Raw genomic sequence first — 27266 nt, 5'->3', positions numbered from 1 at the left:
TGACTGGGAGCTACTCTCTGTTGTGGCGCGCGGGCTTCCCATCGCGGTGGCTTCTCTACTTGCGGAGCACAGGCTCTAGGTGCATGGGCTTCAGTAGTTGTGGCTCGTGAGCTGTAGAGCGCAGGCTCAGTAGTTGTGGCTTGCAGGCTCTAGAGCGCAGGCTCAGTAGTTGTGGCGCATGGACTTAGTTGCTCTGCGGCATGTGGTATCTTCCCGGACCAGGGCTTGAACCCGTGTCCCCTGCACCAGCAGGCAGATTCTGAACCAATGTACCACCAGGGAAGTCCGAGAAAGGAAACTTTTAATCTGGAATCACTGCAAAGACAAATGGTTTCTCCAAATCATTTTATTAGAATGTGTTACTCAAAAGGAACTGCAAAGAACATGCCTAAAAATGGTGTACACAGTTTATGCTTGACACCTGCAGACACTAGATCCGAAGTTTGGATGGCAAGGGAGCCGGAGGGGAAAGTAGTAGGGTGGGCTGGGACCACGGCGGCACTGGCTGGCCAGACCTCACACAGACAGACCAGGCCTCCAAGACTGAGGTCCCATGACAGCGTACATGTACCAAACTCAGGTTCAACTCTTCTCTCTGCAAGAGCAAAGGCCTCTGGACTCAGTCTGAGTCACTGTCTGTCTCAGCTTCTTTCACATCCACGCTGAATTTGTACTCCTGGTCACATCCCATGTAAGCGTCGCTCATGAAGTACAGAGTGTAGTTGTGGGCGCCAGTGGCCGGGGCCACAAAGTCGAGCTTCACCTGGAGAGAGCAGGCAAAACTCAGGGCCAGCTCAGACACAGGAAGAGCTCTCAGCCTGCCCCGTCTCACAGCACACGGGGGCCACGGACACACTCACCTTGGCCTTCTGCTGCAGGGTCAGCCTCTTGATGGAAATGAGGCTGTTCGACTTGGCATCTCCGATCACCACCCACCAGCCCTCTTCACGTTTCTGTAGTGACCAAAAGCCAACAAAGTCAGCACATAAAATTTGATGATCATGACACCAAGAGAAAAGTTACAAAAGTAAGAAACCAGAAACCAGAAAGAAAGCTTTCTAAAACTTCTTCCCAAACTACAATTGGATATACCTAAGATTTTAAACTGCCTGAGGTGTCTCACATGAATCTTTAAGTAGGCAGATGAACTCATTTGTTGGTTCTGCCTCATTTCCTTGTCCCAAAGTACCTTCTCCCATTTAGTACCTGACACTAAATCCAAGATTCCACTATTAGACATCTAGTCTTTGGGGCCTCGCAGCTTTGAGTTCCTCAGAGACCCTTTTAAATAAAAGGCATATATGCCGGAGGAGAAAAACACATTAACATGGAGGTGAGCCTGCCAGCAGAGAGGATCCAAAGTAGGCCTTGTATCTACCAAGAATCCCCCTCTGCTGGCCGCTCCACTGTCAGAAAACCCAAGCATTCCACTTTAAAGCACTCTTTCCTCAGAGCCTATTAAACGAATAGTTCGTAAACTTAAAACATTACAGTGTATCTGGTTTCTCCTTTCAGCCTTCAATTATTCTCCCATATAAGGGATCAGATTTCCTTTTTGGTGGTAAAGAACCAAGCACTGGAAGCAGAGTAAGTAGCTGTGAGAAACGAGAGCGAAGAAACACCAACTAGAAAAGCCCAACTGTCCTGGAGACCTTGGTTTTTTTTTTGGCCAAGTGACACGTGGGATCTTAGTTCCCCAATCAGGGATCAAACCCGTGCCCGCCCCCTGCATTGGTAGCAGAGAGTCTTAACCACTGGACCGCCAGGGAAGTCCCCCTGGAGCCATTTAGAGTTAAAGATAAATGCTGCTTCACAGCCACGGACCTCAACAACTGCGTGACTGGGGCGTTCAATAACGACCAGTCACCTAAATTGCCTTAAAGCAAAACACCACCAAAAACTCCCACAGAAAACACCCATGGCCCCAAGACTAATCCTCAGGCTTGTGGCTTCATTATTACTCTAAATTTCCTCCGTCAGTGACTATGCACCCTTATAGCCCAGCCTCTAGCCAGTCGGTAGGGCCTCAAGTGGACCCCTGGGAAGCCACGCCCAGGACGCACCTGTGGGAAGAGAGGCGCAATCACGGGGCCTGTGACTTCCTCCTCTCGCTCCAGCTGCACCAGCACCACAACCGGCCCGCCACTGTGGGGAGAAACGCAGGTTGCACGTCACAGCTGTGCCCAGCAAGGACCCGGGGCGGGGCACCTGGCCCTCTCTGGCTCACCTGCGGATGCTGTCCTTGTCCACCACCTCGTAGGACAGCTCGATGTTGGGGTAGCGGTTACAGAAGCGGGCCACGTCTGCGATCTGGCTATCGGACAGCTGAAGCAATGCGTTGCGCTCTTCATCCTCCATCTCCATGATGTCAAAAACGCTCTCCACCCCCTGCAGTGGGTGTCAGAGGTCAGGGAAGAAGAGAGAATGCACACTAGCAGCAGAGGAAAGTGGCTCCAAAGAGCGGCTACTTTTACTTCCTAAGCCATCAGATCATCTAAAGAAGACACGGCTTCAGAAAGAACATGGCCCACAACCGTCAGGCTCTCTAGCAGCTCCACGGCTAACACCTCCAGAGAGGCCAGAATGAGAAGGCTCCCCTCCACAACCGCCCCCAGTGCAAGACGCTCGGCTCCCAGCCTCAGCCACCCGGGTCCAGGCCCGGCTCACCTTGTCTGTGCAACGTTTGATGTGCTCTGAGGTGAAGTGTGGCAGCTGTTTCAGGTATGAGTCCTTGGACCACATAGCTTGGGTGACCATCTGGGCCAGCTCCATGGCTGCCAGAGCTGGGCTGAGCCACCCGTTGCTGGAGAGGACATCCACACAGGCCTGGATGAGCCGGATGGCCTGAACAGGGACAGGAGAGCAAGAGCAGGCAGGGTTGGAACTGCTGCTTCACAGGCCACACGGGCTTCCCCCCGCCCCCCTCGATACCTTGCTAAGGATCTCCTCTGTATCCGACTGCAGCTCAGCACTCAGCTGCATGCGGGACAGGTGAGCCTGCAGAAGCAGGTTGGTCTTGACGTGCGGGTCATTGAACTTAGGGTTATTCAACTTGTGGGGGACCTTCTGGGCCAACTGGAAAGTGGAAGAAAAAGAGCCGATGATGAAGAGGTGACCCTACCTGAGACCTATTCTCAGGCAGCACCTATCCCAGTCTCACAACCCTTCAAGACTCAGAGGGGTGGCTGGGTGCCTGGGGGGTGGGGTGGGGCTGAGACGTGTGGAGGTGCGTGAGGGACGTCGGGGCAGGAGGGGTCGGTGTCTTCCTGTGGTGACCGGGCATCGCGTGCTCTGGGCACACGGGCCAAGTTTCAGCTCCGAGGAAGTTCTCCTGAAGCTGAGGTGCCCTCACCTGCCGCAGGAGGTTGTCTTCATGGTGCCGGATGGGAATGTTCTCATACTCGGCCGCATTCGAGATGATCTCAATAAGCCCTCGCACCTTGGTCTTGGCATTCAGGGACATGCTGAAGAGCTCTGAGAGAGGTAGGGAAGGAGATTTGAGAGCAGTCAAAGCAGGCAGAAAAGGAGCAGAGAGGAGAGAGTTAACTCCTGGGCTACCCCAGCTCCACCCTGTGATGCGTGCCTCTGACAAACACCAGATGGGGCACTGGAAGCATCATCATCTCTCATCCACCATGGGCTGCAGACCCTGCCTGAGATCCCTCTAGCTCAGGCTCTGCACAGACCCAGCCCCTGCTGGCCCTCACCAATGGTGGTGTAGTTGATGTAATAGTAGGCAGCGATCATGCCCAGGTTCAGAGGCGCCACGTCCATCTCGTCCTCAATGCTGATGCACTTGGACTGCTCCAGGTCACTCAGGGTTTGTTCCACGAGCTCCGACAAGTGGTCAGACAGGTGACGATGGGAGATGCCTGTGAAGGTGACAGCCAAGTGGGGAGTCACAGGGAGATGGCGAGCAAGGGCTGTGAAAACCGCAAAAGGATAAGGTTATGTTCCAAAGCCACTGACCCTGCAGGTTGTAATAATTGGGGTTCTGTGTCATGCGGCGGTACAGAAAGGTCCAGGTGAGGTAGTCCACGGCGTCCTGCTTGTTCTCAATGGTCTTGGTGACAATCTCAGCATTGAAGTGGTCATGCATACAGTGGTCCAGGTGAGACTCTACTGGCAAAGGCTCATATAAGAACTTTTTGAAGAAATCCTATGGGAAAGAAGATAATAGAGAGTCAATGACAATATGGTCACAGAGATAGATCAAGGGGAAAAAAAAGCCAAGGGAAAACGCGGCCCCTATGTGACAGACAGACACAGCTAATCAAAATAGAAGAAACCAGTTGCACAGACAAGGTGAGCTGGGTCTGGACCTGGAGAGTTGGGTGTGTATGCCTGTTCCCACTGGCATCACTGGTTATTTCTACAGCAGAGACAGGGGGTACCCCAAGTCCCACATGCTGAGCAAAGCATGAGGGAAGATGGAACCAGCCAGAGCGAGAAGACGTCAACGCACAGAGTCAACAGCAGTAGCAAAAACCAAAGGCTACAAAATTCTACGCAGCCAAGAGGCTTGTTACAAAAGCAACATGGAAGATAAAAGAGGCAGAAGTTGACAGACAGAATGTAAAAAAATAAGTAAACACATCTATCGAAAGAGAAACTAAAGAATCTGTTCTGAGGCCCAGGATCAAAAGACAGTGCAAGAGGCCCAGGCTGACCTTTTTGGAGCCCTGGCACATGATGACGCAGCGCCCCTCGTCATCCTGCAAAGGGCGGTTGGCGTGTCCCACCATCTGCAGCACGTCGTAGATGGGGTAATCCACGTACCTAGAGACAGGAGGGGAGAGGAGGCAAAGCCACAGCAACAGACACTCAGGAAGCTGACTCCCTAAATGTCAAAGAATAAAGTGCAAACACGGGGAGACGTGGGCCAATCACAGCAAAACTCTGTTTACGAGTTCCCACGCTCAGGCACTAGTTTCACGTATCATCTATACATCACTTTAGTTTTCAAGTGTAAGAGTCATTACTTTGTTGCTCAGTGTCCTTGAACCAAAGCTATTAACCCATCTGATGCCAACAGCCAAATAACTCCCCATTAAAGGATCTAATATGTAAGGCAGGCTTCCAAACTTTACAGCTATATAGTTCATAAGTAATGAAGTCACCCGACTCAAATCCAAATCTAGAAGCAAGTTCAGACATTAAAAATAAGTCCATATAAATAAAACCCTGGCTGGGGTGGAATCTCGGCTAGCTGTTTATTTCCCTAACATCTTTTCTTCACAATAGTGAACTTCTGGATTTGCAGGTATTACGTTCATCTTAGGAAGGAAGGTCCCGCTAACACAGAGCAAGTGCACGGCTGTACTCACGCGTGGATCTTGCCGTTGTAGTACTGGGTATCCATGATGATCACCAGGTGGGCGGCCACATTCATGCCCCAGCAGAGACTCCGAGAAGCCACCACCACCTGGATAGCCCCTGAGCAGCAGAAGGGAGGAGACTAAGCACAGGGCTCCCTGGCTGAGGCAGGACGTGCTGCCTCCTGGGCAGGTAGTGGCTTATCTTGTGCTACATTTCAGAACTCAGAGCAAAGGTTTAATGACTAAAGGGCTAACTCGGTACTACAGGAGGTGGCTCTATGTCACTGTTGCTCTGCTGGGGGGGCTACCCTGGAGGAAACGAGGTAATCCTGGAACAGAATCCCAAGCCCAGGGAAAGCTAGGCTCACACTCCTGCCTGACAGATAGGCCTTGCTGGCTGGAAAGTGCTAAGGCTGACTCAGCCACGGGCTGGCTCAGTACATGGTAGCAAAATCGAGCTCTGAAGGTGCCACAAACCAGACAGATTCAGGGGTCAAAGGGTGACAGTAATGATTCTGGCAGGAGCATCTCCACTGCAGCTCCACTAAGCACTGTCAAAATAATACTCTGCGTGAAATGCCTGACGTCAACAAGGGACAGAGGCACACAGCCACCCAAGGGAAACAGGGGCCCAAACACTTTGCTGAGCCTGGAATCCGTAGAAAACCAGGTCTAGTGGCCAAATGTCCTGGTCTGAAAAACCAGGTTCTGAAAGAGCACAACCTTATGTGCCTGCCTGCTTTCTTATCTAGAAAGTAGGGGTAATATCTGTCCCACCTTCACCACAAGGGTACTGAAATCAAATGAGGTAACAGACAAAATAATCTGGTAAGTATCAATATTTTGAAAATGACCAATGTGCTGTAAAGAAATATCACCCACGCCCAGAAGTTCAACACATGCCCCCGTGACACCTCTGGATCTAGTCTCACTCTGCGCCTCAAGGCTTGCTCTCTACCTGAGCTGAAGAGCTGCTCCACCAGGCGCCGCTCCATGGGGCTGAGCCCCTCGTGCAGGTAGCCCACCCCGTTTAGCAGCGTCTCCTTGAGCGTGCTGTCACTCAGCTTCTCCAGGTAGGGGATCAGGTCCTTCTCCGTGCAATGCAGGAACCTGGGCGGCATGAGCACTGACTCAGCCCGGAGCGCTTCCACCCCCCAGAGACCCTTCCAGCTGTGCGTCGCCCAGTCCCGAGCCAGGCGGGGGCCACCCCACCCTTGTGAACAGAACACCCGGCAGGAGGCCGGTCTCACTTGAGCCAACCCTCACCTCCCCACGGGCCCCCGGGAGCCAGGCCCCGCCCACCTCTGCCGCTGGATGTCGGCCGCACACGTGGTGAGGATGTCGATGGCGGTGAGGCGCGTCTGCTTGCGAGATGGAACGAAGACAATGACGGGCTTCTTGGGCGAGTGCTTGGTGATGGCGTGGTACACAGGCTTGGCCATGGACAGCAGGCGAGTCTGCGTGTGGCTAATGTTGAAGCCCTGGAGACCGAGGAGGAAGAAAGGAGGTTACAAACCCAGGGAGCCCAGGACGTCATGAGGCCACGTGGGAACGGGAAGAGCGGGTCCCACCTGGATGTGCAGCTCCAAGGGCACGGGGCGCACGTTCGGGTGGAAGTTGAAGGTGGAGGTGGCGCTGCACCCCAGCCAGTGGGCCACGTCCTTTGCGTTCGAGAGCGAGGAGCTGAGGGCCACGATGCGAATGGGCCTCTCGATCTGGGAGGAGATGTAGCGCATCCGGGAGCAGATCACCTCCAGCACGGGCTGAAAAGGGGTGGGAGTCACTGCAGGCCCGGCGCTCCATCCTCAGCCCTGAGCTACCTTCGTGTGGAGCCCAACAACCTCGAGATGATCTCCTAACTCTTCCTTGTGATTAGGGGCTCTCCCGTCTTTGGGTCCACCTCCTCCACAGCCAATCTCCACTAAGCAATGGTACTCTCCAAGAAAACTACAGAAAAGTCTCAGATCATCCTTTCAGAATAAGGTGATGGGCAGAATCCTCTTGGGAGAAGCCCTAGTCTCTGGCCCTCACCTAAGGCCCAAGGCCAAGGCTACTCTGCTGGTCCCAGCCCCGCTCCTATGCTGCAAGGTCAAGCCATACCCCATTCTCGCCCCCGATAAGGTGGACCTCATCCACCACAAAGAGGTTGATGTTCTGGACATTCTTGCGCTGCTTCCACCGCCGGGAAAGGATGTCCCACTTCTCGGGGGTGCTGATGATGATGTTGCCTTTGCCCAGAAGCTTCAGGTCTGTGCTGGTCTCCCCCGTCAGGAGCACCACCTTCTTGTTGAGCCTATCCTGGAACTTCTCGTACCAGTCCATGTACACCTGGCAGGCGGGCAGCGGGAGGGCAGAAAAACATCAGGCCACGTCAGGCTTCAGTTCATGAATTATGAGAAAAACATGGGAAGCCAAACACAGAGGCCTGTCGCCCTGGAGATCTCAAGCTAAATACTTCATAATCACACACCAACCTATAAGTGACCGGAGAGCTTCCCTTTAGTATACGACTGCGGAAATGGCCACCAGCAGGCAAACAGTCTTGCCCCAGTTGGCTCTGCAAATTTCAGGGCTCAGAAAACCTTGATGTGGACTCAGAGATGAAAACAGTTTCTGGGAAAATTCACACGTGACACACCTGCTCCGCCAGAGCCTCCATGGGGGTGATGTAGACACAGCGCCCCTCCGAGTTCTGCAGCAGCATCCGCAGGATGGCGAACTCCGCACAGATGGTCTTCCCGCTGCCCGTGGGGGCCCCCACAAACACGTTGTCATCGCTGTTGTACACGGTGTTAAACACTGAGAAGCGACAGAGAGGCAGCGTGAACACGGAGAGACTCGGACGCACAGGAAACTCAGCCAGTCAGCCCAGAATGGCAACCATGAGAGGTGATAGCACACGGCCCCCAGCTGCAGTCGGGCCTGCGACATCTCTCCCCTTCATCCGCTCCTTCCCACACAAGAGGAGGAAAAGGGACCAAGATCAAGAGTTCAGGGCCCCTGGAGATTTGCGGGAGGACAACAGAAGCAAAGGAGGTCAGGGCTCCCTCCTTGCTTCTCAGGGACAGGATGCCGAACCAAGGGGAACTGCCTCCCCTCCTCTGCCCCTCCAACCCTCTCCTCTGTTTCCTGGAAAGAGTCAAGTACACAGAGAAGGTAAAAAGCCTAATACGTAAGCCCTGGCATCCAGACTGGGTTAAAATCAAGTTCTACTATTTATTAGCTGGTTCAATTGGGGTGCCTCTCCCTGCCTCGGTTTCCTCATCTGTAGAACAGGACACTGATGGTAGTATCTCAAATGGTAAATCCCTGTTTGCTGGTATCTCAAAAAACAGGATTATGGAAGGAATGAAAGAGAAAACACTTGGGGTGCACCCAGCCCAGAGTACTTAAAACATGGGGCGTGCTCTGCGAACACAGCTGTCATTTACAGCAATGAAGGCAGAGGAGGCCTCGGTCAACGCTGCACACTCTGGTTCAATACTGGAGCCTCCTGAGCCTGAGAAATGACAGTGCACCGTGATAGTAAGACGTGCTCTACCAACCCTCCTCAGGGAGACGTGCAAAGAAGTGAAGCAAATCTGATAGTAACCAAGGGCTTCTGAGAACGGAAAACGTCCTGGCTGCTCCAACAGTTGGCACTGATGAGCTCCCACTCCTGCCAAGCACCTGAGGGCCCTCCTCCCCCTCCTCCTGCAGAACCTACCTGTCTCCCGGGGACCTTAAAAGGCCTCCAAAGGAACCGCCCACCTGGAAATGGAAACACCTACCCTGGGTCTGGATGGGGTTGAAGAAAGGAAATTTATCTTGGTAAAGGCTCTCAAAGGCACTGTTTCTCAGGGCAGACACGGGCAAGGGCTGCAGGTCCAGAAGCTCGGTTGGGGGTGGGTACTTCTCTGGTAGGATCAGGTGCCGGAAAGAGACAGGCAGTTGGGTCTCACAAGCTGCCAGAAAAGAAACGGGAAGGGCAGTCAGCACACTGGGAACCCCAAGGCAGCATACACAGCACTCTCCCCAACCAAGTCTGGCCCAGTACAAGGGGCAAGACACTCATCTAACTGCCCCGGGAGGACCTGGCCCAGGGGACCCTGCGGAGGAGACGCACTCACAGAGCCAGCGGTCAGACACCACACGGATGAAGTACTGAGGGGGCAGCGGTTCAAAGACAGGCACGAAGAACGTAATGAGGTGCTCGTCCTGCGCATACTTGGCCTTGAGTAGGAAGTACTCGTGGTGCAGGATCACCTCGCTGTCCACATCCTCCACCAGAATCCAGAACGCCTCTGAGGAACCATGGACCTGCCCACAGGGGCACAAGTGACAGGAGCATGAGCTGGCGGTAACTCAGCCCTCCAATCCCGTTCTCCTCAAGACCCCTCTGAAACCAGGCCCCTGCGCCTCACACAGCCTGACCTTTTCATCCCACTGGAAGTCAGGTGTGATGGTCAGCTCCACCTTCAGCGTGGAGCGCGTGATAGGCTGCAGATGCACCGACAACTCCAGCTTGGGGAACAGGTGGACGTATTTGTGGATGGTCTTCCCCATCTTGGGCATGCGGATAAGCTCCCCTACGAGGACACAAGAGAGCACGGGGCTGCAGCCCAGCCTGCCTGCAAACGCAGCCCTGAGGGCCACCAAGGGGAACAGGCGGATTCCACTCCAGAAGGGCAGGCTCTTCCCTCCACTCTCAGTGGGCCCAGAAGATTCAAAGCCCCGAGACCAAGAGCAAGCCTACTGCTAGTGGGACAAGACAAGCGAGCGCAGGATGTCAGGGCACGAGGCCTAGGAACTGGAAAGCAGGCAGGCTTAGGGAGACATCTGAGCTGTGCGGATGAGCAGGATGGCTTCCCACGCACCTATCTCATTGTGATTCAGGTCATACAGACGCTCAAAAGGGAAGTTTTTCTTCTCGATCTTCTTCACTACTTCCTCAGGGAGTTTCCGGAACTGGCGCAGAGGACACATGGACTGCCACCTGTCCAGGAAGGAAACAGAGCTATCAGTCCCTTGTGCGGAGCCTGGAACCAACTGCCGTCCTCACGGCTTCCAACGGATGAGCTGTGACCCACAGAACACGAATGCTGAAGACAGACATTTCCAACTATGCCACCCTCCCCGACTCCTCAGCTGCACCCCAAAGGGCCTGCCCCCTTCTCAACTTTCACCCAGCTGCATATTTCACACATCAGGGCGAGATCTGATGCGCTCTAAGGCTTTCCCACCACACCCTCGGCCCGGGGACCCCCACCCTGTGACCAGCTTCCAGCTCACTGGGCCTTACATGCGTTTGTCAATCATCTTGCAGAGGTTCAGGGTCTTGTCTGTAAGCTGCGCCCAGCCTCGGTTCAGGACAATTTCAAAGATGGCACGCATCAACCGGCCAGCCGACTGGGGAAAGATGAAGCATTCCCCCTGTCAAGTCCACACTGTCCCCAGACCTAATAATGCAGCCACCCGACACAGGGTTTAATTACCTCAAGCTCTGACACGACCAGCTACACCAACTCAAAACCCAAGTCCCTCTGTCATGACCCACCCCCACCCCCAGCAGACGCTGGCTGATGCAGGACAGTCAGAGAAATGCAGCTAGAGCTCCGCGCCCAGCATTGTAACCTTCCACTCACTGCCTGGTCTTAAGGCTTTTGACTCATTTAGCATTTAGAGTCCTAGCAAAAGTAAGGGTGTTAGTGACTTGCCCTGAGAAAAAGACAAAGAGTAGTTATTAAAGCCTTTTGCCATTTCTGGGTGTATTTAGGAGTCCAGCAGCCATAATGGGAAGTCCCTCTCCACAGGGAAGCAGACACCGTGTCTTGCGATCTCCAGATGGAGCCTCCCCAGCATCTCTGTAAAGGCCTCACCTTCCCACGTGCTCAAGATCAGTAAAACAGAGCGGCCATACCACACGCGCACCAGCCAACAAGGCACCTGGGGCACAACTCAGCATTCCTTCTCCCTCACTAGTGTCAGGCCTACTTTTTACCAGACACACACAGAACACGGGATGGGAACTTATCAGGGGTGGCACAACCCTGCCCTCACCTGGGTAACATATACCATGTCGGCCATCAACGCAAAGCCCTCCAATTTCAGTTGCGAGATGAAAGCTTGGAGAAGCACATTGATCTGGAAAAAAGTAAAATCAGCCAGAAGGAGGCCGATCACTGATTGAACCATCCGAAAAAGTGAATACATTTCTGCTCTGGGCAACCATGCCAGGTAAGACCTTCTAGAGCTCTTGATTTGCAGACATTAAATAATCGTTACTCCATGTAAAAAAGAACATGTGAGAAGGATGCAGAAACTCGGAGAACTGAGCAGATTACCAAGAACAAACCCAAACTCAAGGGTCATCTTTTATTTTTATTTATTTTATCTTTTTATTTTTTAAATTCTTTTCTAAGGTTCATCTTTTAGAAGATCAGGAAAACCACCTGACCCTTACCCCAAGCAGAGAGGAGCTGGGCTCACCTTCGCACTGGGTTCCTCAATGCTCTCCTTTACAGGGATGGGCACCCTCTCCAGCAACTTCTGCAGCTCCAGCTTCTCCTCCTGCCACAAGAAGGAAACAAGTCAAGAAAAAGCCAGGAGGCCAAGGAGAGAACCAACCAGTGACGTGGCAGTGGGTACCAACTTCCAGTTCCAACACGCTGAGTGGACTCACTTCTCTCACAGTGATGTTCTTGAACTCTGAGGACAAGGAGAAGACTCTGAAAAGCTCAATCTCACTCAGGGTGGGCTTTAGCAGCTGGTTGTAGGTCTGTACCGTATCATTGGTGATGTAGTAGTGGCTGGCTATACGACCGAGTTCTGTCACCTACAAAGAAGGAAGACTCAATCCAAAGCTGATCATTAACAAGCGGCAACCTCTCACTGTGGACAAGAGGTGCCCACCGAGTGAACACACAGCAATACAAGTGCCTGGCCCAAGCACAGGAAGGATGGCCCAATAAACTGACCTATAGTGTGACTTGATGCCCACACAGACAAGAGAGCTAGATCAGCTGCCACAGCTCAAGATACGGAAAGGAAGCACCATCAGGTTTTACACTATTTTAGAAGTTCCTAGGTTCAAAGGGCACAGTCCAATGCCACTTGTTTTTCTGCTGTTCCAAGCAGTGGGCAATTAGGCAGTACTTGAATCAAGACAGTGATCTGAAAAATTGTCTCCTGGGGCTACAACTTCTGCAGGGACCTCTGTCCCTCAGCCCACTCACCTGGAAGTTGCCCGTCTTCTTGTCGTACTTGACCAGATTGTTCTTATCCAGCATCAAGGCAGCAGTATGAACCAGATCCAGTCGGCGCTGGTCCAGCAGGGGATCTCCCTTGAGGTCATCATGAGAGATGCCATAGAGGGTTGGGGATCGGAGCATTCGGATATACAGGTAGGCGTAGCCCAGCCAGTTCACTGCATCCTGTAAGAAACAGATCATGGGCCTTAGCATGCAGAGCTGATGTCCAAGTGAAAAGCTCCCACAGAGCACTTAGATGTTAATTCCCAACTATGACGATACGTATTATACTGTCTTGTGAACGTTTATAATATTTCATTATTAAGAAAACAGAGTCCTTTCTAAGATTTTGGCAACAAGGGAAATTGTCAGCCAGAGACCCAAGAAGGCTGAGAGCCTGCTTACACTGAGAGACGTGGGGCCCAGGGCTGGAGGACCCCGGTGCTGAGGCCCACAGCACAATGACCGAGACCACCTCACTCCTGGCACCCTGGCCTCTCTGGAGAAGATAAGAGGCGCCAAGGACAGAGCCCTCCCCTACCTTTGCGTTCTGGACGTTCCCCAGCACGATTTCCGCGTTGAGCATGTCAGGCAGCTTTGATACCATCTGGCTCTCAATAGGAAGCTGCTGATTGAGGAGGGACAGGTAGTACTGCAGCTCCCCATGAGAAGTGATGAGTATGCCTTCGCCCTTGGTGTCATACTGAGGTCTTCCTGCTCGTCCCAGCATCTATAGGTCAGAGAGAGCAACCAAGACGGCTATGGCCACAGAGCTCCTGGGTTTGATTCCAGGCTTCTACATTATGGAACCTCGCCTTCCATCTGCCATCTTTTGGACCTCCTGTGTATAAAACACAGCATGCTTTTCCCCACTGAGAATAAACTCAAAAGCTCCATACCTGCAGGATGTCCAGTGCCCCCAGCTCTGTCCAGCGCCCCTTCTCTGGACTGTACACCTGGGTGCCTTTGATGATGACGGTATGCGCGGGGAGATTCACACCCCAAGCCAGGGTTGCCGTGGAAACTAAAACCTACAGAGGCAAGGCATGGTAATAAGGAAAACGGACGTTACCACCATGGATTACTATCCTCAACTTCTCCAGGCAACTGGCCTCAGAGCTTCTAGCAGCATCAAGGTGGGTCCCATACTTGCCAACGTAACACCAGAATAAAGAGGAAAGGAGTCCTTGGGTTCCTCATCTCTTCGAGAATCAACATTTCAAGGTTCTAGAGACACTTAAGAGACAGATATGCAGACCTATATGAATCAACTTAGGGTTACTAAACAAGTCAAGGTATGGGCTCTCCTGAGACAGGGAATGAACAAGGTCCTGACCTATGTCTGACAATATCTGGAGTCACCAACATGCTTGCTCTGCTGGGCTTCTCAGGTGCTTTCCTGAACTCACTCATCTTCCCGCATGCAGGATGTGAAGAGATGGGAGAGGTGGTATGACACTACACTGACTGTACCTACCCAACCCTCCGACCTGGTTTACCTGAGCCTGAAACAACGAAGTACCAGGCACAAACATACGGCACAACCTCCGATGTTTCCCATCTTCTCCATCTGTGCTTTGCCCACCCTCACCTGAATGTGTTTATCAGCAAAAAGATCCTCTACGAGTGTCCGGTCAACTCTGGTCATGCCCGCGTGATGAATAGCAAAGCCATAGGGCAGGAGATCCTTCAGCTCCAGGTTCTGGGAAACAGAAGAGAACAGGTGATGAGGTGAGCCTTCCTGAAGCAACTCCCCCAGAGACGAACCAAATCTCTTCAGCTGAGACTCTGCCCCTCACCTATCCACATATCCACAGCCAATCAAACCTCACCCTATGTGAAAGAGCACCACCTCACACTCCTGGAGGACCACTGGGACAACTCGGATTGAGCCAGTTACCATGTAGGAATGAGAGAGCTGGGCCTGTCTCGCCTCACCTTGCACTGCTCGGCTTCTGTCCGAAGGACTTCTGTGGAGGCCGAGCCCTCTCTCAGAAACAGACCCAGCGTGTCCTTCTCCAGGCACATGTCCCGGATGGCCCTGGCCGTCTTCCCAGTCTCTTTCCGGGAGTGGACAAACACCAGCACCTGAGTAGAAGCCACAGTTTTCCACAGTCAAGAGACACACTCTGACGGTCACCCCCACGCCCCTGAGGAACCAGCAGCAGAAGTAGAGGCTGCACCACGATCAGGCAAGAAACTGAGGTCTGGCTCAGAAGCCTAACAGTGCCCGTAAGACCCTAAGCGAACGAACCTACCAAGCACAGTGATGAGGGTCCTGTAACTGGGACACTAAACTAACTCTTGGCACCCCATCTTTTAACAGCAAGTTTAGATATAATATGAATGCACATTCAGGAATCTCAATTAATTTGTGTTCAGGTACCTGATGAGATTCTCAGCTGCTAAAATGTTATATAAAATAACGGGCACTGGCCTTTATAAATGGACTTAGGAAGTAAGTCTCAGTATGAGACAGGCACTATTTTGTAGGAAATAAAGTCCTCCAAGTATTTAGTGCCAAGAAAAGATTTGTGTCTTCATGTAAATTCTTATGTTTTTTTAATCAGGCAAAATATTCAATGTTCCATAAAAAAATCAGATCATACTTACTAGTAAAATGCCCTTTCACTAGTTTTTAATTTTTATCTTTGTTTTTGCTATGTTTTTAGTATAAGTCACCCAAATCTTTTATGGAAGAACCTTTGATAATGTAGATAGACAAATTAATTATTTGTGCCTGGTGATTTCCTTTTTGAGTTTTTAAATTACAAATTCAATTTCTTTAATGGTTACAGGACAATTCAGATTATCTATTTCATCAAGGCTGTTTTGGTAGTTGGTTGTTTTTGAGAAATAGGCCCATTTCCTTTAGGCTGTCAAATCCATGTGTAAAGTTGTTCACAGTATTCCTTTACTATCCTTTCAAATGTAACAGATTCTGTAGTAATACCCCATTTCGTTTCTGGTACTGGTGATTTGTTTTGTGTCTTCTCTCTTTATCTTAGTCAGTCTTGCTTGGCTATCAGTAAGTCAAAAATTCAAAAGAACAGAGTTCAAGAATAATGAGAAACCATGACAGACCTGATTTTTTCCAGCATGTTCCATGATTTTCTCATAGACAATTTCGTTCATGATCTGGAAACGCTTGATAGCTTTTTTCTCCGTAATGCCCACGTAAGTCTGTTCTAGAGGCACTGGGCGGAAGCTAGAAGTTCAACAGTTAGACAAATTAGGCTTCTGAGACAAAAGTACTGAGGAAATAAACAGTCCTTTTCGCTGCCAGGGAGCAATATTCCTCTTTTTGGATTCGTATCACATCAAAACCCAAAGGCCATTCTAAAACCCAATCTAATAGAGCTCCTTGGAAAAGAAGGACAGCAGGAAGGTCACCCTGGTTAAACTTCTCCCAGTCTTTTCTTATACCTGTTGTCGAAGTAGAAGAGGCCCTTGGCAGGGTCCACACGCAGAAAGGTGGCCACATCTTCATAGTTGGGGAGGGTGGCACTAAGACCGATGAGTCGGACATCCTCTTGGGTCATCTCAATGTTCCGGATGGTCCTGGCCACCAACGCTTCTAAGACAGGACCTCTGTCATCGTGGAGAAGATGGATCTCATCCTAAGGAATGGGAGGGCAGCAAATTACCTGTAGGACTAGAGAAATGTGGCCCCCTTTCCTGAAGAGTATTCCCATTTTGTAGGTATACACCTAATATGCCAAATAAAGAAGACAAGAAAAGGGATCCCAAGGCCAGGGAAACCCAAAGGATGAGATGATATTCACCATGAAATACCCCAGGAAATAACATGCTCCAACCACGGGCTGCTTTGCTACAGTTCAGTGAAACAATGCTTTACGGTAAGAAAATCTGATACTTCGGGTAAATGAATTCATAACTCCACTCAAAGGAAAATTCCTTTACTAAAGATAAAGCTTCTGATCAGACCATATTTATATCAAATAAGGTTTTACCTCTGGGCAGTTATCTTTACCAAGAACGAATTGTATCAAATGAAGACTCTGAATCATCAAATGAAGGATCCACATAGCCTAAGGCAGTGCTTCTCAAATTGCAGCAGGCATACAAGGCAGGAGGGGATCTTATTAAAATGCAGATTGTATTTCAGCAAGTGGGAGTGGGGACAGGGACTCTGCATTTCTTTCCTTTTTAAAAAAAATATTTATTTTGGCTGTGCTGGGTCTTAGTTGTGGCACGCAGGATCTTTCTTGCAGCACGTGGGAATCTTTAGTTGCAGCATGCTGACTTCTTAGTTGCAGCATGCGGACTCTTGGTTGAGGCATGGATGTGGGATCTAGTTCCCTGACCAAGGATCAAACCCAGACCCACTGCATTGGGAGCACGGAGTCTTATCCACTGTGCCACCAGGGAAGTCCCAGGACTCTGAATTTCTAACAAGACTTTGAGTAGCAGACTCTAAGCAGGGGCTAGCAAATTTTTTCTTGAAGGCCAGAGAGTCAGTATTTTAGGCTTGTGGGCCATACAGTCTCTGTTACAAATACTCAATTCTGTCACTGCAGCACAAAAGTAACTGTGAACAATATGCAAATGGGTATGGCTGTGTTCCAATAAAACAAAAATCAGTAGCCACAGATTGCCAACCCTGCTCTAGAATGCTGCAAATCAACATGCAAGGTCTCCTTTCTGCTTCCCCAGACAACCAAAAGAAACCGCACTCAGACTGTCATTCCTCCCTGGGGGCTTCTGTGTATACAGGACACAATATCCTGACTCCTTACTCATTCTCTCTGAGAATGGATTCTTTATAAAGCCCTTTAATGTTCTGGGAGGACATAAGTATCAATAGTTTTTTCAATTGTCTGTTTACATTTATTTCAAAATATTTGACATAAAAAAAGTATAAATGATATGGCAAAGAGCATGCACCTACTGGGAAGTGTTTCAATTCGGTGCAGATTCTCATTTAGCAGTAAGAGCAATGCGGACAATAGCTGCCATTACGAAGGCCAGTAACTGGAGGAAAGGCACTGAAGAAAAGTTTAGCATTAAAACCCAGCAACCCCTCCTCAACCAGGCCTGGGCTCTGTGTTCCCACAAGGACCCCCTACTCACCAGGATGATGAGTCGCACGAGCTGGGTGTAGGTCCGCTCCCCACCCTTGCGGGTAATGATGTCCCACTTCTCAGGGGTGCAGACGATGATCTGAGTGGCGCTGATCTCCTCCTTGCACAGCTGGTGGTCTCCAGTCAGTTCTGCAACAGTGATGCCGTACGTGGCCAGGCGCTGGGTGTAGGAAAGGCACATCAGGCAAAAATGCTTGGAGGGGGCCTGGACTCCACACTCTCTGTCTGTGAAGTCTGAGTGTGGGGTACTGGAGGTAGGTATCAACCCTTCAGGGAAATATCAAGTGTATGAGGTTGAGCATATGAACATTTATTTATAAAACAAATCCAAGTTTACACGCAGGGTAAGGAAGCAGAAAAATGCTCGCTGGGAGCTCTGCACACAATAGGGGGAAATGGAAGCTTGCAGACAAAAGACCTGCAATAACACTAGATCTATTATCAACCACCCATGTAAGTGTTTCATAAATACTCCAATAATGCAAATGATACCAACTGCAGAAAATTGCTAAGGAGAAGATTAAAAAGATGGTAAACCCTTGTAAAAGCCCAAAAGAGATCCAGGACTTTCTCCTTTCACAAACACTCTGTACTTGGGTCAAGTTCCACCTTCGAAGGAGAAAAAAACACCACACAAGGCATTCCAGAAATGCCCTAATGTAAGAAGCAGAGAAGCACCAGGCCTGTCCCCCAATATCTTCTGGAGAAAGGTTCTATCCCCTTACCTTTCCAAAACTGCCCACCATCTCCTGCACCAAAGACCGCATGGGGGCGATGTAGATGATCTTGAAGTCATCCACGTTGATAGTGCCATCCATGTTAATGTGCTTCCCTATCTCTCGGAGCATAGACATCAGGGCCACGTTGGTCTTACCAGCACCCTATGAGAGGTCAAGGACAAGAAGGCCTGTGTACCTCGTTATGCTCACTACCCCAATTTCTAAGGGCTTATCACCAAAACAGAGCATGTCCTGAGGATTTTACCCTACCATTTAACATCTCCTCCACCAAAGAATAAAGAATTAGGGGGTAAGGATGGAGATGAACTATATTGCCACCTAAAATATACACCGCATTCCACGAGAAAAAAGCAGGCAGGGCAGTGCTTACGGTAGGAGCGCAGAGCAGCAGATTCTCATCCGTCTCCAGAGCAGCACGGTAGAGCTTACTCTGGATCCGATTCAGTGTTTTGAAGCCCTCAAATCCAGCCTGGGCATACTTGGGCAGTTTCTCCACTGGAAGAAGTTGCTAGGAAAAAATGCCACGCACATCACATTAGCAGCACCCTTGAGCAGACTGTGGTTTTGCGAGATTGCACTTCCTGGCAACATCCCTGCATAACGCTCCACTAATGGCCAGACCAGAGAGATCAGTATTGTCCCCAGGGCTCAAAATCAAAACGGGAAAACTCTGCAGCAGCGTCCACTTCTGGAATAAACTATCTGTGAGACAAGGCCACACTGTGGTCAATGGGTGGAAATCCGAACTGGAAGGGAGGCGAAGTGAGCAGAAAACTTAGAAAAGCAATTCACTCACTTCTTCAGAGCCGAAGGGCTTGGGCTTCAGAGCAGGCACATGCACCTCTTCATAGCCCTTGCGCTGGCGACGGAAGGATCCGTCAGGAAGCTGACAGCGTTTGTTGGCCATGAAGTGGCTCCCCTGGGTAAAAACTAGGTCCTCCAAGTCCAGAACCTGTCGCGGAGCCAGTGCCTGGGAGTATGAAAAACAAGAATATAAAGTGAGCAAGCTGAGCAAAGGAGTTTCCATCCCTCACAGCCTTCGAAATGGCCTTGGTACCTACCTCTCCACCCTGGTCCAGATCCATGGTTTCCAGATCTGTGTCCATCCGGGACTGACGCACTCGCTCTCTCCGGGACCTCTCCTCCTGTGATGCGGAAAGACAGAAAGAATAGCAACGATTCATCACCATCCCAGCTTCTTGTCCTTTCCAGTCCCTTGGCTGAGCTTGACTCACAGGTGCTGACTAGTAAGTCCTGAAACAGAAAGGTGGCCCTTTACGTTCAGACAGTTGAGGACCACCAGAATGATGAAATCAAACCACTTTCAAGGGACAATACATAGTCCTGGGATTTCAAAAGTCGACGTTCAACAATGCAGCATCAAGGGCTATCCTTAAGGGACAGAGTGTGGGTTCTGTGTTCAGCAAACATGCACTGTATTCCTGTACTACCAGCAGACACCATGACTTATTGTGTGAACAAGCAGCAAAGGGCCCAGGTGCTGGTGACGACAGCAGCAGGTCAGCAGTCTCTCGACCACACCAGCGTGAAGGTGTTGATTCCACACTGTACCAATGACCAAACTCAAAGAATCTGGAGAAATAATTCACTTCTTCAACTTCCTGCTTTAACAGGAATTTATCTTTTTGCTGCAATCTTCTAACTAGTGTCTCTTTTCCAAAGCAAACACTCTAGCTCAGGAGTCAGACAGACAAACCAACCCAGCCCTTACCCGGATCAGATCCTCCTTCTCCGTTTCGTGGAGCTGGTAGAGGAACTTGGACAGCTCTGGGTCAGCTTCCATCTTTCCCATGATCCTTTCCTTTTCAGCTTCACTCTGTGCACTGGCCAGCAAGGTACAGTATAAAACTGTCAACAGCAAAAGGAAGAAAGGGAAGGTGAGATACAAAATCAACCTTCAACCCTGGGGTAGAAAGAAAAATACGTGAAACAAGTGGTGAGGCTATGAAAGCAACACAACCTCTACCGCACACCTACCTACGACACAAAAGCGTTCTCCATACATACTCACTCATCATCCTGTGCTGCCGCAACACCTTAATAAAATCAAAAGTGTTGAAACCAAGGAGCAGAACCAGCTGGTTCTCACATTCCCGGTCATCACTGGCCGTCTGCAGGGAGAAGATAACACCACGATTAAGGACACAGCCATCTGCTTCCTACACTGTCCCATCTGCTAAGACACACGGAACACAAAAACATTATCCCGGCTGTACCTTCAAAATCTCCAAGACTTCATCTGCCTTCTTCTGCGACACAATGGCATCATCATAGAAGCGACTGAGCTGCCGCTGGAGCCAAAAGGCATCAATATCCCGAGGGTGCAAATCCTTCTTCTTGGAACTCATCAGTTCCCCTGAGGCCACAAGCTACAAAGTAACCAGGCACTGAGCTCACTGTGTCTCCATCTGCCCCACGTGCTTTCTTATCATCCAGCAACAAAGCTCTGCAGGCCACCCACCCACAGCCTACCCTCTTCTGAGGACTTTCCGGTGGGGGCGGGGGGTGGTGGTGGGGTGGGGGGATGACGACTCCGCTATACTGAGTTCATGAGCACACCAAACCCACCAAGACTTCATCAACACATGCCTTTGAGAAAGAAGGTGACTGACTGAAACCTTAAGAAAAATCAAGACACGAAATGTTTATCACAGCTCACCCTATGAAAAGGTAGCTTAATAAATAATACATGACAGGACCTAGGTATGGGAAAGAAGTGCTACACCCAGAAATAACCTGCCCTGCAGGGGCGGGCAAGAGCAAGCTGTACTCACATTAGCCGAGAGGGTGCAGCGCACCACTGCCTCGTCCCCTTCCATGTCGTCATCCGATGCCTCTTCTCGAACCTCCCCGTACACATCTTCATCACCTTCCTGTGGAAACAGCCCCAACCCCAACTCGTGACCTGGAGCTGATCCTGGCATCACCACAGAACCTCTCCCTCAAGTCACTTAAAATAAGATCCATGGTTAGAGCAAAAGCTTCTGCGGTGGAACCAACAACTTACTGGAACCAGGGTCAGCCTCATTCCAGAGTACATTTACCAGAAGGACCAATACAGAAGCACACTTGGGAAAGCACACAGTGACCAGAAATGTAGAGGCCACACTTCGCTTGCTCACTACTGTCTTTACGCACATACCTGCCTACAGGTGTACTATGTACTGAGCACAGGGTCATGTTAAAAGCAGGTCCTTAATAATAAGCATTTGTTCAATGAATGAATGCTATGAGCAAAGCATTCTTTTAGTTTGTTGCTACTTAAAATTAAGAAATTCTACTAACTCTACTGGAGGAAGGGTCTCAGCAGTCATCTACTTCAATCATATCGTTTGAAAGCTGGAGACACTGAAGCAAAACGACCTGTCCGATACAGGACCAAAATTCAGCCCTCTAGGCTCCCAGTTTGGTGCTCTCTCCTGACTCTCCTTTGCTACCCCTTCTTCCTGTCCTAGTTTATGATATCCCAAAGCTGGCGTTTTACCTTTCAGGAAGCCAAACACACCCAATGAGAACTCGAATGCAGCTCTGCACATTTTTTCAAGTGCCCCACTTGTTCCTATTAGTTATATTCAAGAAATTCTAATTAGATGGTAAACCTCAGTGGCTGCTGCAACTGTTACTGAAACAACCACGTACAAAATATGCCCATGCTCTGCGGCAAATGTGCATTTTTTTTTGAAATTGGCAGTAGGACACAGTACTGGAAAGAGGAAAATTATCACAGTATGGTTAAAATGCAGTAAAACGGGACAACACATTCCCGAAATGAAGTATACGCTATACTTACCTTTTTTTCTTTCTTTTTGCTGACCCACTTGGTTTATGTTCAATTATTGTATTAATTTACATTTATAAGTTCAAATTTGCTTTATAAAGCCAGAAAATAACCATAACAATTTTTCAGCGAAATAATATTTATGCCCAAGTTTGACACCAATACAACACATAAAACTTATCTGGCTTAAATTAGGGCACTTCTTTACATCAGAAGTGGTCCCCTCACCTTAACAACTAAAAAAAAAAAAAAGACGAGACTGGGTCTGTTTGCTTATCACTTACCTCCTCATCAGACTCAAACTGTACATTCACACCATACGTCTCATCAATGTTGTCATCTGAAACGGTGAGGGATTAGAAAAAGAGGACAGGGAACAGTTAGTAAAATGAGGCACTAGGGAGTTAATTTCCTCCCTAACTGCCTGACTTGCCTCTCCTCAGGACAGACCTAAGGTCTAAGGACTAACAGACAAATGATCAACATAAGAGAGCCTGGGGCTTCCCTGGTGGCGCAGTGGTTAAGAATCCGCCTGCCAATGCAGGGGACATGGGTTTGATCCCTGGTCCAGGAAGATCCCACATGCAACAGAGCAACTAAGCCCATGCGCCATAGCTACTGAGCCTGATCTCTGGAGCTCACGAGCCACAACTACTGAGCCCACGTGCCACAACTAACGAAGCCCACGCGCCTAGAGCCCGTGCTCCACAACAAGAGAAGCCATTGCAATGAGAAACACACGCACCACAACGAAGAGTAGCCCCCGCTCGATGCAACCAGAGAAAGCCCACGCACGGCAACGATCATCCAACGCAGCCAAAAATAAATAAAATTAATTTACAAAAAAAAAAAAGAGAGAGCCTTCTGTGCTGCCACCAGCAAGGCCTGCTCCAATCTGCCGGCCGTAGAAACGGCCCTGCTCTGCCTGTCCACCCTCCACCCAGGCCCTCTCCAAGTTTTCTCCCATGTTCTATACAATAAAATGGTCTCAGAATAAGAAATGGCTCCCGGAATCAAGGGATTCTGGCATCCATCAATCATAACCCCTCCAAAAACACCAAATAGGTTATGGAAACCTTTTTTTTTTTTTTTTGCGGTACGCGGGCCTCTCACTGTTGTGGCCTCTCCCGTTGCGGAGCACAGGCTCTGGAAACGCAGGCTCAGCGGCCATGGCTCACGGGCCCAGCCGCTCTGCGGCATGTGGGATCTTCCCGGACCGGGGCACAAACCTGTGTCCCCTGCATCGGCAGGTGGACTCTCAACCACTGAGCCACCAGGGAAGCCCTGGAAACCTTTTAAAGCATCTTTCAGATGCTTTAATGGCTGAGGCTAGAAGATCACATTAGGGGTCAACGAGCACCCAGTTCATATGGTCAGGACACAAACAGCTCACTTACCCATATTCTGGATTTCCTTGTCTCCACCATAGTCTGTGATCTTTTTACCCAGGTTCACTAACACATGGTATCTTGTATCATCTGTCTGACCCAGCAGCAGATCAATCTCCTTTCTCCTTTCCTTGTCCCGAAGCTTTTCATTCTTTAAAACAGCTAGAACTTCATCAGCTGCCCCACAAAGGATATCACGTGGCTGGCAAAAAAAAAAAAAGAAAAATTTAGAACAACGAGACAAAGACATAGAACATCACTGACCAGCTTTACGCGACAATAGGATGTGAAGAGCTGTATCTCTTTAAAACCTGCATACCAGGTTCCCACCATTTTCACTCATGTTAATTTAAAAATGCCACATGGGGCTTCCCTGGTGGCGCAGTGGTTGAGAGTCCGCCTGCCGATGCAGGGGACGCGGGTTCGTGCCCCGGTCTGGCAGGGTCCCACATGCCGCAGAGCGGCTGGGCCCCTGAGCCATGGCCGCTGGGCCAGCGTGTCCAGGGCCTGTGCTCCGCAGCGGGAGAGGCCGCAGCGGTGAGAGGCCCGCGTACCGCAAGGAAAAGAAAAAAAAAAACTGCCACAAAAGGTCACACAATTGAAGGAAGACTCATCTGTTTCAAAAAATCAGGTAAGTGGTCTTAGGAAGACAGACACGGCTTCCACAGCAGTGTGCCACATCTCTCCCGACGGGAGAGGCGCTCTGCAGTCCTGCCCTAGCCTGCCTAACTTGCGGTGATTCTTTATCCTCACCTCCTCTAGCAGCCACCTCACCAGCGTCTCTCAGAGACTCACAGAGCTCCTTAATCTAATTACACGTATAATGCTAAGAGCACAGATTCTGGATATAAACTACCTGGGCTTACATCCTGGGTCTGCCAAACACTACTCTGTGACTTGGGAAGATTACTTAAGTATCCTTTGCCTCACACCTCTCTTCTGTAGAATGGAAAGTAAGTATTAATAGCACCTAGTCATAGAGCTAACATGAGAACTGAAAGAGAGAAGACATGTAAAATGCTATCCCATATAAAGTAAGTGCTCTATAAATACGAGCCACTTCTGCGTATCAGTATGGCCCACACAGGAAAATACACAGACAAGGTTCCTCTGGTGCCTCCCAGGTGTGACTTCCTCCCTCTCCAAAAACATGGCTTCACCCTCTGGCTGCCTCACCTGGTCCCCAAGTGCAGCCTGGATGAAGCTGAGCAGCACTTCGTAGGTCTCCCGGGTCTCTTTAGTTTTGGGCTTGTAGATGATGCCCACCATCTCATCAATGCCCTCCGAGAGCAGAGTATAACCCTTCATCTTGTTGATGTCATGCCGGTCCTCATCACGCTTTCTTCGCCTAATGGACAGAGTATGATGTTGAACGGGCAGAACCTTCCCTCTCAAAGGCAAGACTAAAAGAAGCCCACCCCACCCTCCTCCCCTCAGCTCCATGACACACAGGTAATATAAAACCACAAATCTGTACCTCAGCAAGTGATTCCCATTTGGCCTTAGTCACTTGCACGAGTATTTCTTTATGGGAACACAGTAACACAAAGGGACTACTCTGTCATTCTCTCACTAGATGCACTAAATGTTACAATGAGACATCCTCCACGTTCATTTAAAAGAGACAACCCTTTCTACTTTGTATGACAATATATGATTGGATTTTGACTAGCTTTTTATCCCTCAGACATATTTTCTTTTTCTACCCAGAAAACCGAAGCTCCAAAGGAATCTACTGCCATCAATTCCTGGAAAAGAAGTCACACTCCGCAAAGTGGAGGACCAATGATACGTAACTCATTTCAAATACAACTGCTTTAATCAAAACCGGGCCTACGAATTTCTGAGACTTCATCATGAGAGAAGAGGAAGACACAGACGATCAGGGTCGAAAGATAACAGTGAGATAAAGTTCAATGATTTTTTTTAAGTTTGGAAATATATCACCCCGCAAAAGTAAAAAAACAACAAAAAAGCAAAACAAAACACCTGCCTTTCATGCTTGAATGGTAGTTTATAACAACAAAACTGGAAGTGGGCAACAGCAGACAAAAGAAGTAGGGGTGGTAAGTTAGTAATAACAGAGAAGAGTGAGAAGAGTTACTGAGACAAGAGTTTAACGGGACTTCCCGGGTGGCACAGTGGTTAAGAATCCGCCTGCCAATGCAGGGGACACGGGTTCGAGCCCTGGTCCGGGAAGATCCCACATGCTGCAGAGTAGCTAAGCCCGTGTGCCACAACTACTGAGCCTGCGCTCTCCTGCGAGCCACAACTACTGAGCCCACGTGCCACAACTACGGAGCTTGCGCTCTAGAACCTGTGAGCCACAACTACTGAGCCCGCACGCTTAGAGCCCGTGCTCCGCAACAAGAGAAGCCACCGCAATGAGAAGCCCATGCACCGCAACAAAGAGTAGCCCCCGTGCGCAGCAACGAAGACCCAACGCAGCCAAAAAAAAAAAAAGGGGGGGTAACAGATACAAACTACTATATGTACAATAGATAAACAAAAACAAAAAAAAGAGTTTACCAAGAATCTTCAAAATACCATGAAGAAAATTAAGATCTCTCTATGGATGAGAAACACATGCTGAAAAAAGATCTAAAAGTTGTTTTCCACTTCAGATACACTTGTTTAGGCCAAAGAACCTTTCGATTCTTATGATTCTGCTTTTATCTTTACTGAATTGTTTTAATGTCACTGACATCTCACTTGCACCAAGCAATTCAGCAAAAAAAACACTGCTCAAATGCCAAGGGAAAATGGACTTAGGGTCTGAAGAAAAATCATTTTCCCCCTGCTACTCACTTGGCTCTTCTTTCCTCTTGCATCTGTGGTTTCGTCCGTTGAGCCTTATCTCCCATCCGGGTGCCCTCGAGCTTCCCAACCAGGGACAGAACCTCTCCTGTGGGTTCATCCCGGCGGGTCCGGTCAATGAGAGAGCGGTCAGCTTGGAGGACAAGATTCGAGTTCTGAAAAGATCACAGTGTTATCGAAACTCTGACAGGAGCAGGACCAATGCCGGTACCAAAGGGATACCAGCTGATAACAAAGGAAGTTATCTTCTTTGGGGCAAAGAAGTGACAAAAATCACTAGTCGGAATAAAAAGATGTTTTCCTTAAGAAGCGCATCATATAACTGCGCATGAGCGAAGGGCAATCATATCGTTAGAACAATCCTTGCTCCTAACACTGCTCATAACTCCGCCCAGGGAACACTGTCGGGCACGTTGGAGATGACATACGAAAGGGGTCGGGACCAGGGCCGAGGGGACAGGGAACAGACACTCCTAGCAGAGCTCTTAGCCCATCCCGCTCGCCCCAGTCACCAGTGGGGTTATTCATATCGTCGTGTACCCCCTCCTTCGCCTGAACCTGATTTCCCCTCTGCTTTCGCGGTTCTCCCGTAGGCCTTCAGAGTAAAACTCCCTTCCTCAGCCTCCCGCTCCCCACCGGCCTCCTCAGCCCAGAGCCCTCCGCCGAGCCCACACGCACCGCCTTGTACTCGTACTGCAGGCTACGAGCGGTCACATCCGCCATGGCGTCGGACGCTGGGGGGCCTCAGAGCTCCGCTCCCCCCACCACACGCTACAGACAGCCGCCGATCTCCTTTACCGCCGCGCCTGACGCAGGAAAGACGCACAGGAAGGAGAATGAGACTGGCTCCCTTCCGCTTCCGGGTCGTGC

The 27266-nt window shown here is 49.9% G+C and overlaps 1 protein-coding gene across 1 annotated transcript; it reads right to left on the bottom strand.

Annotated features, from left to right (window-relative positions):
- Positions 1-328: 328 nt before the first annotated feature.
- On the bottom strand, positions 329-27215 carry SNRNP200 (small nuclear ribonucleoprotein U5 subunit 200). The gene is made up of 45 exons (XM_030838955.2): positions 27075-27215; positions 26388-26551; positions 24756-24927; positions 23589-23781; positions 22476-22531; positions 21188-21286; positions 20630-20782; positions 20425-20524; positions 20125-20261; positions 19454-19537; positions 19189-19362; positions 18763-18900; positions 18378-18533; positions 17642-17812; positions 15974-16167; positions 15632-15755; positions 14486-14635; positions 14139-14249; positions 13447-13578; positions 13089-13277; positions 12533-12730; positions 11980-12132; positions 11787-11867; positions 11358-11441; positions 10600-10706; positions 10175-10293; positions 9732-9886; positions 9428-9617; positions 9089-9262; positions 7957-8117; positions 7419-7646; positions 6890-7081; positions 6621-6799; positions 6277-6428; positions 5328-5436; positions 4671-4779; positions 3970-4159; positions 3708-3872; positions 3353-3474; positions 2932-3075; positions 2668-2844; positions 2228-2388; positions 2064-2145; positions 861-953; positions 329-763 (listed from the first exon to the last, which is right to left on the bottom strand). The coding sequence occupies exons 1-45, from the start codon at positions 27117-27119 to the stop codon at positions 620-622; spliced, it is 6411 nt and encodes a 2136-aa protein (XP_030694815.1). The 5' UTR covers positions 27120-27215; the 3' UTR covers positions 329-619.
- Between the last annotated feature and the right edge of the window lie 51 nt (positions 27216-27266).

This window comes from Globicephala melas, chromosome 12 (assembly GCF_963455315.2).
Source record: "Globicephala melas chromosome 12, mGloMel1.2, whole genome shotgun sequence".
Taxonomy (NCBI): Eukaryota; Metazoa; Chordata; class Mammalia; order Artiodactyla; family Delphinidae; genus Globicephala; species Globicephala melas.
Note: the sequence above shows the minus strand (reverse complement) of the source record. Positions and strands in the feature narration are given on the sequence as shown.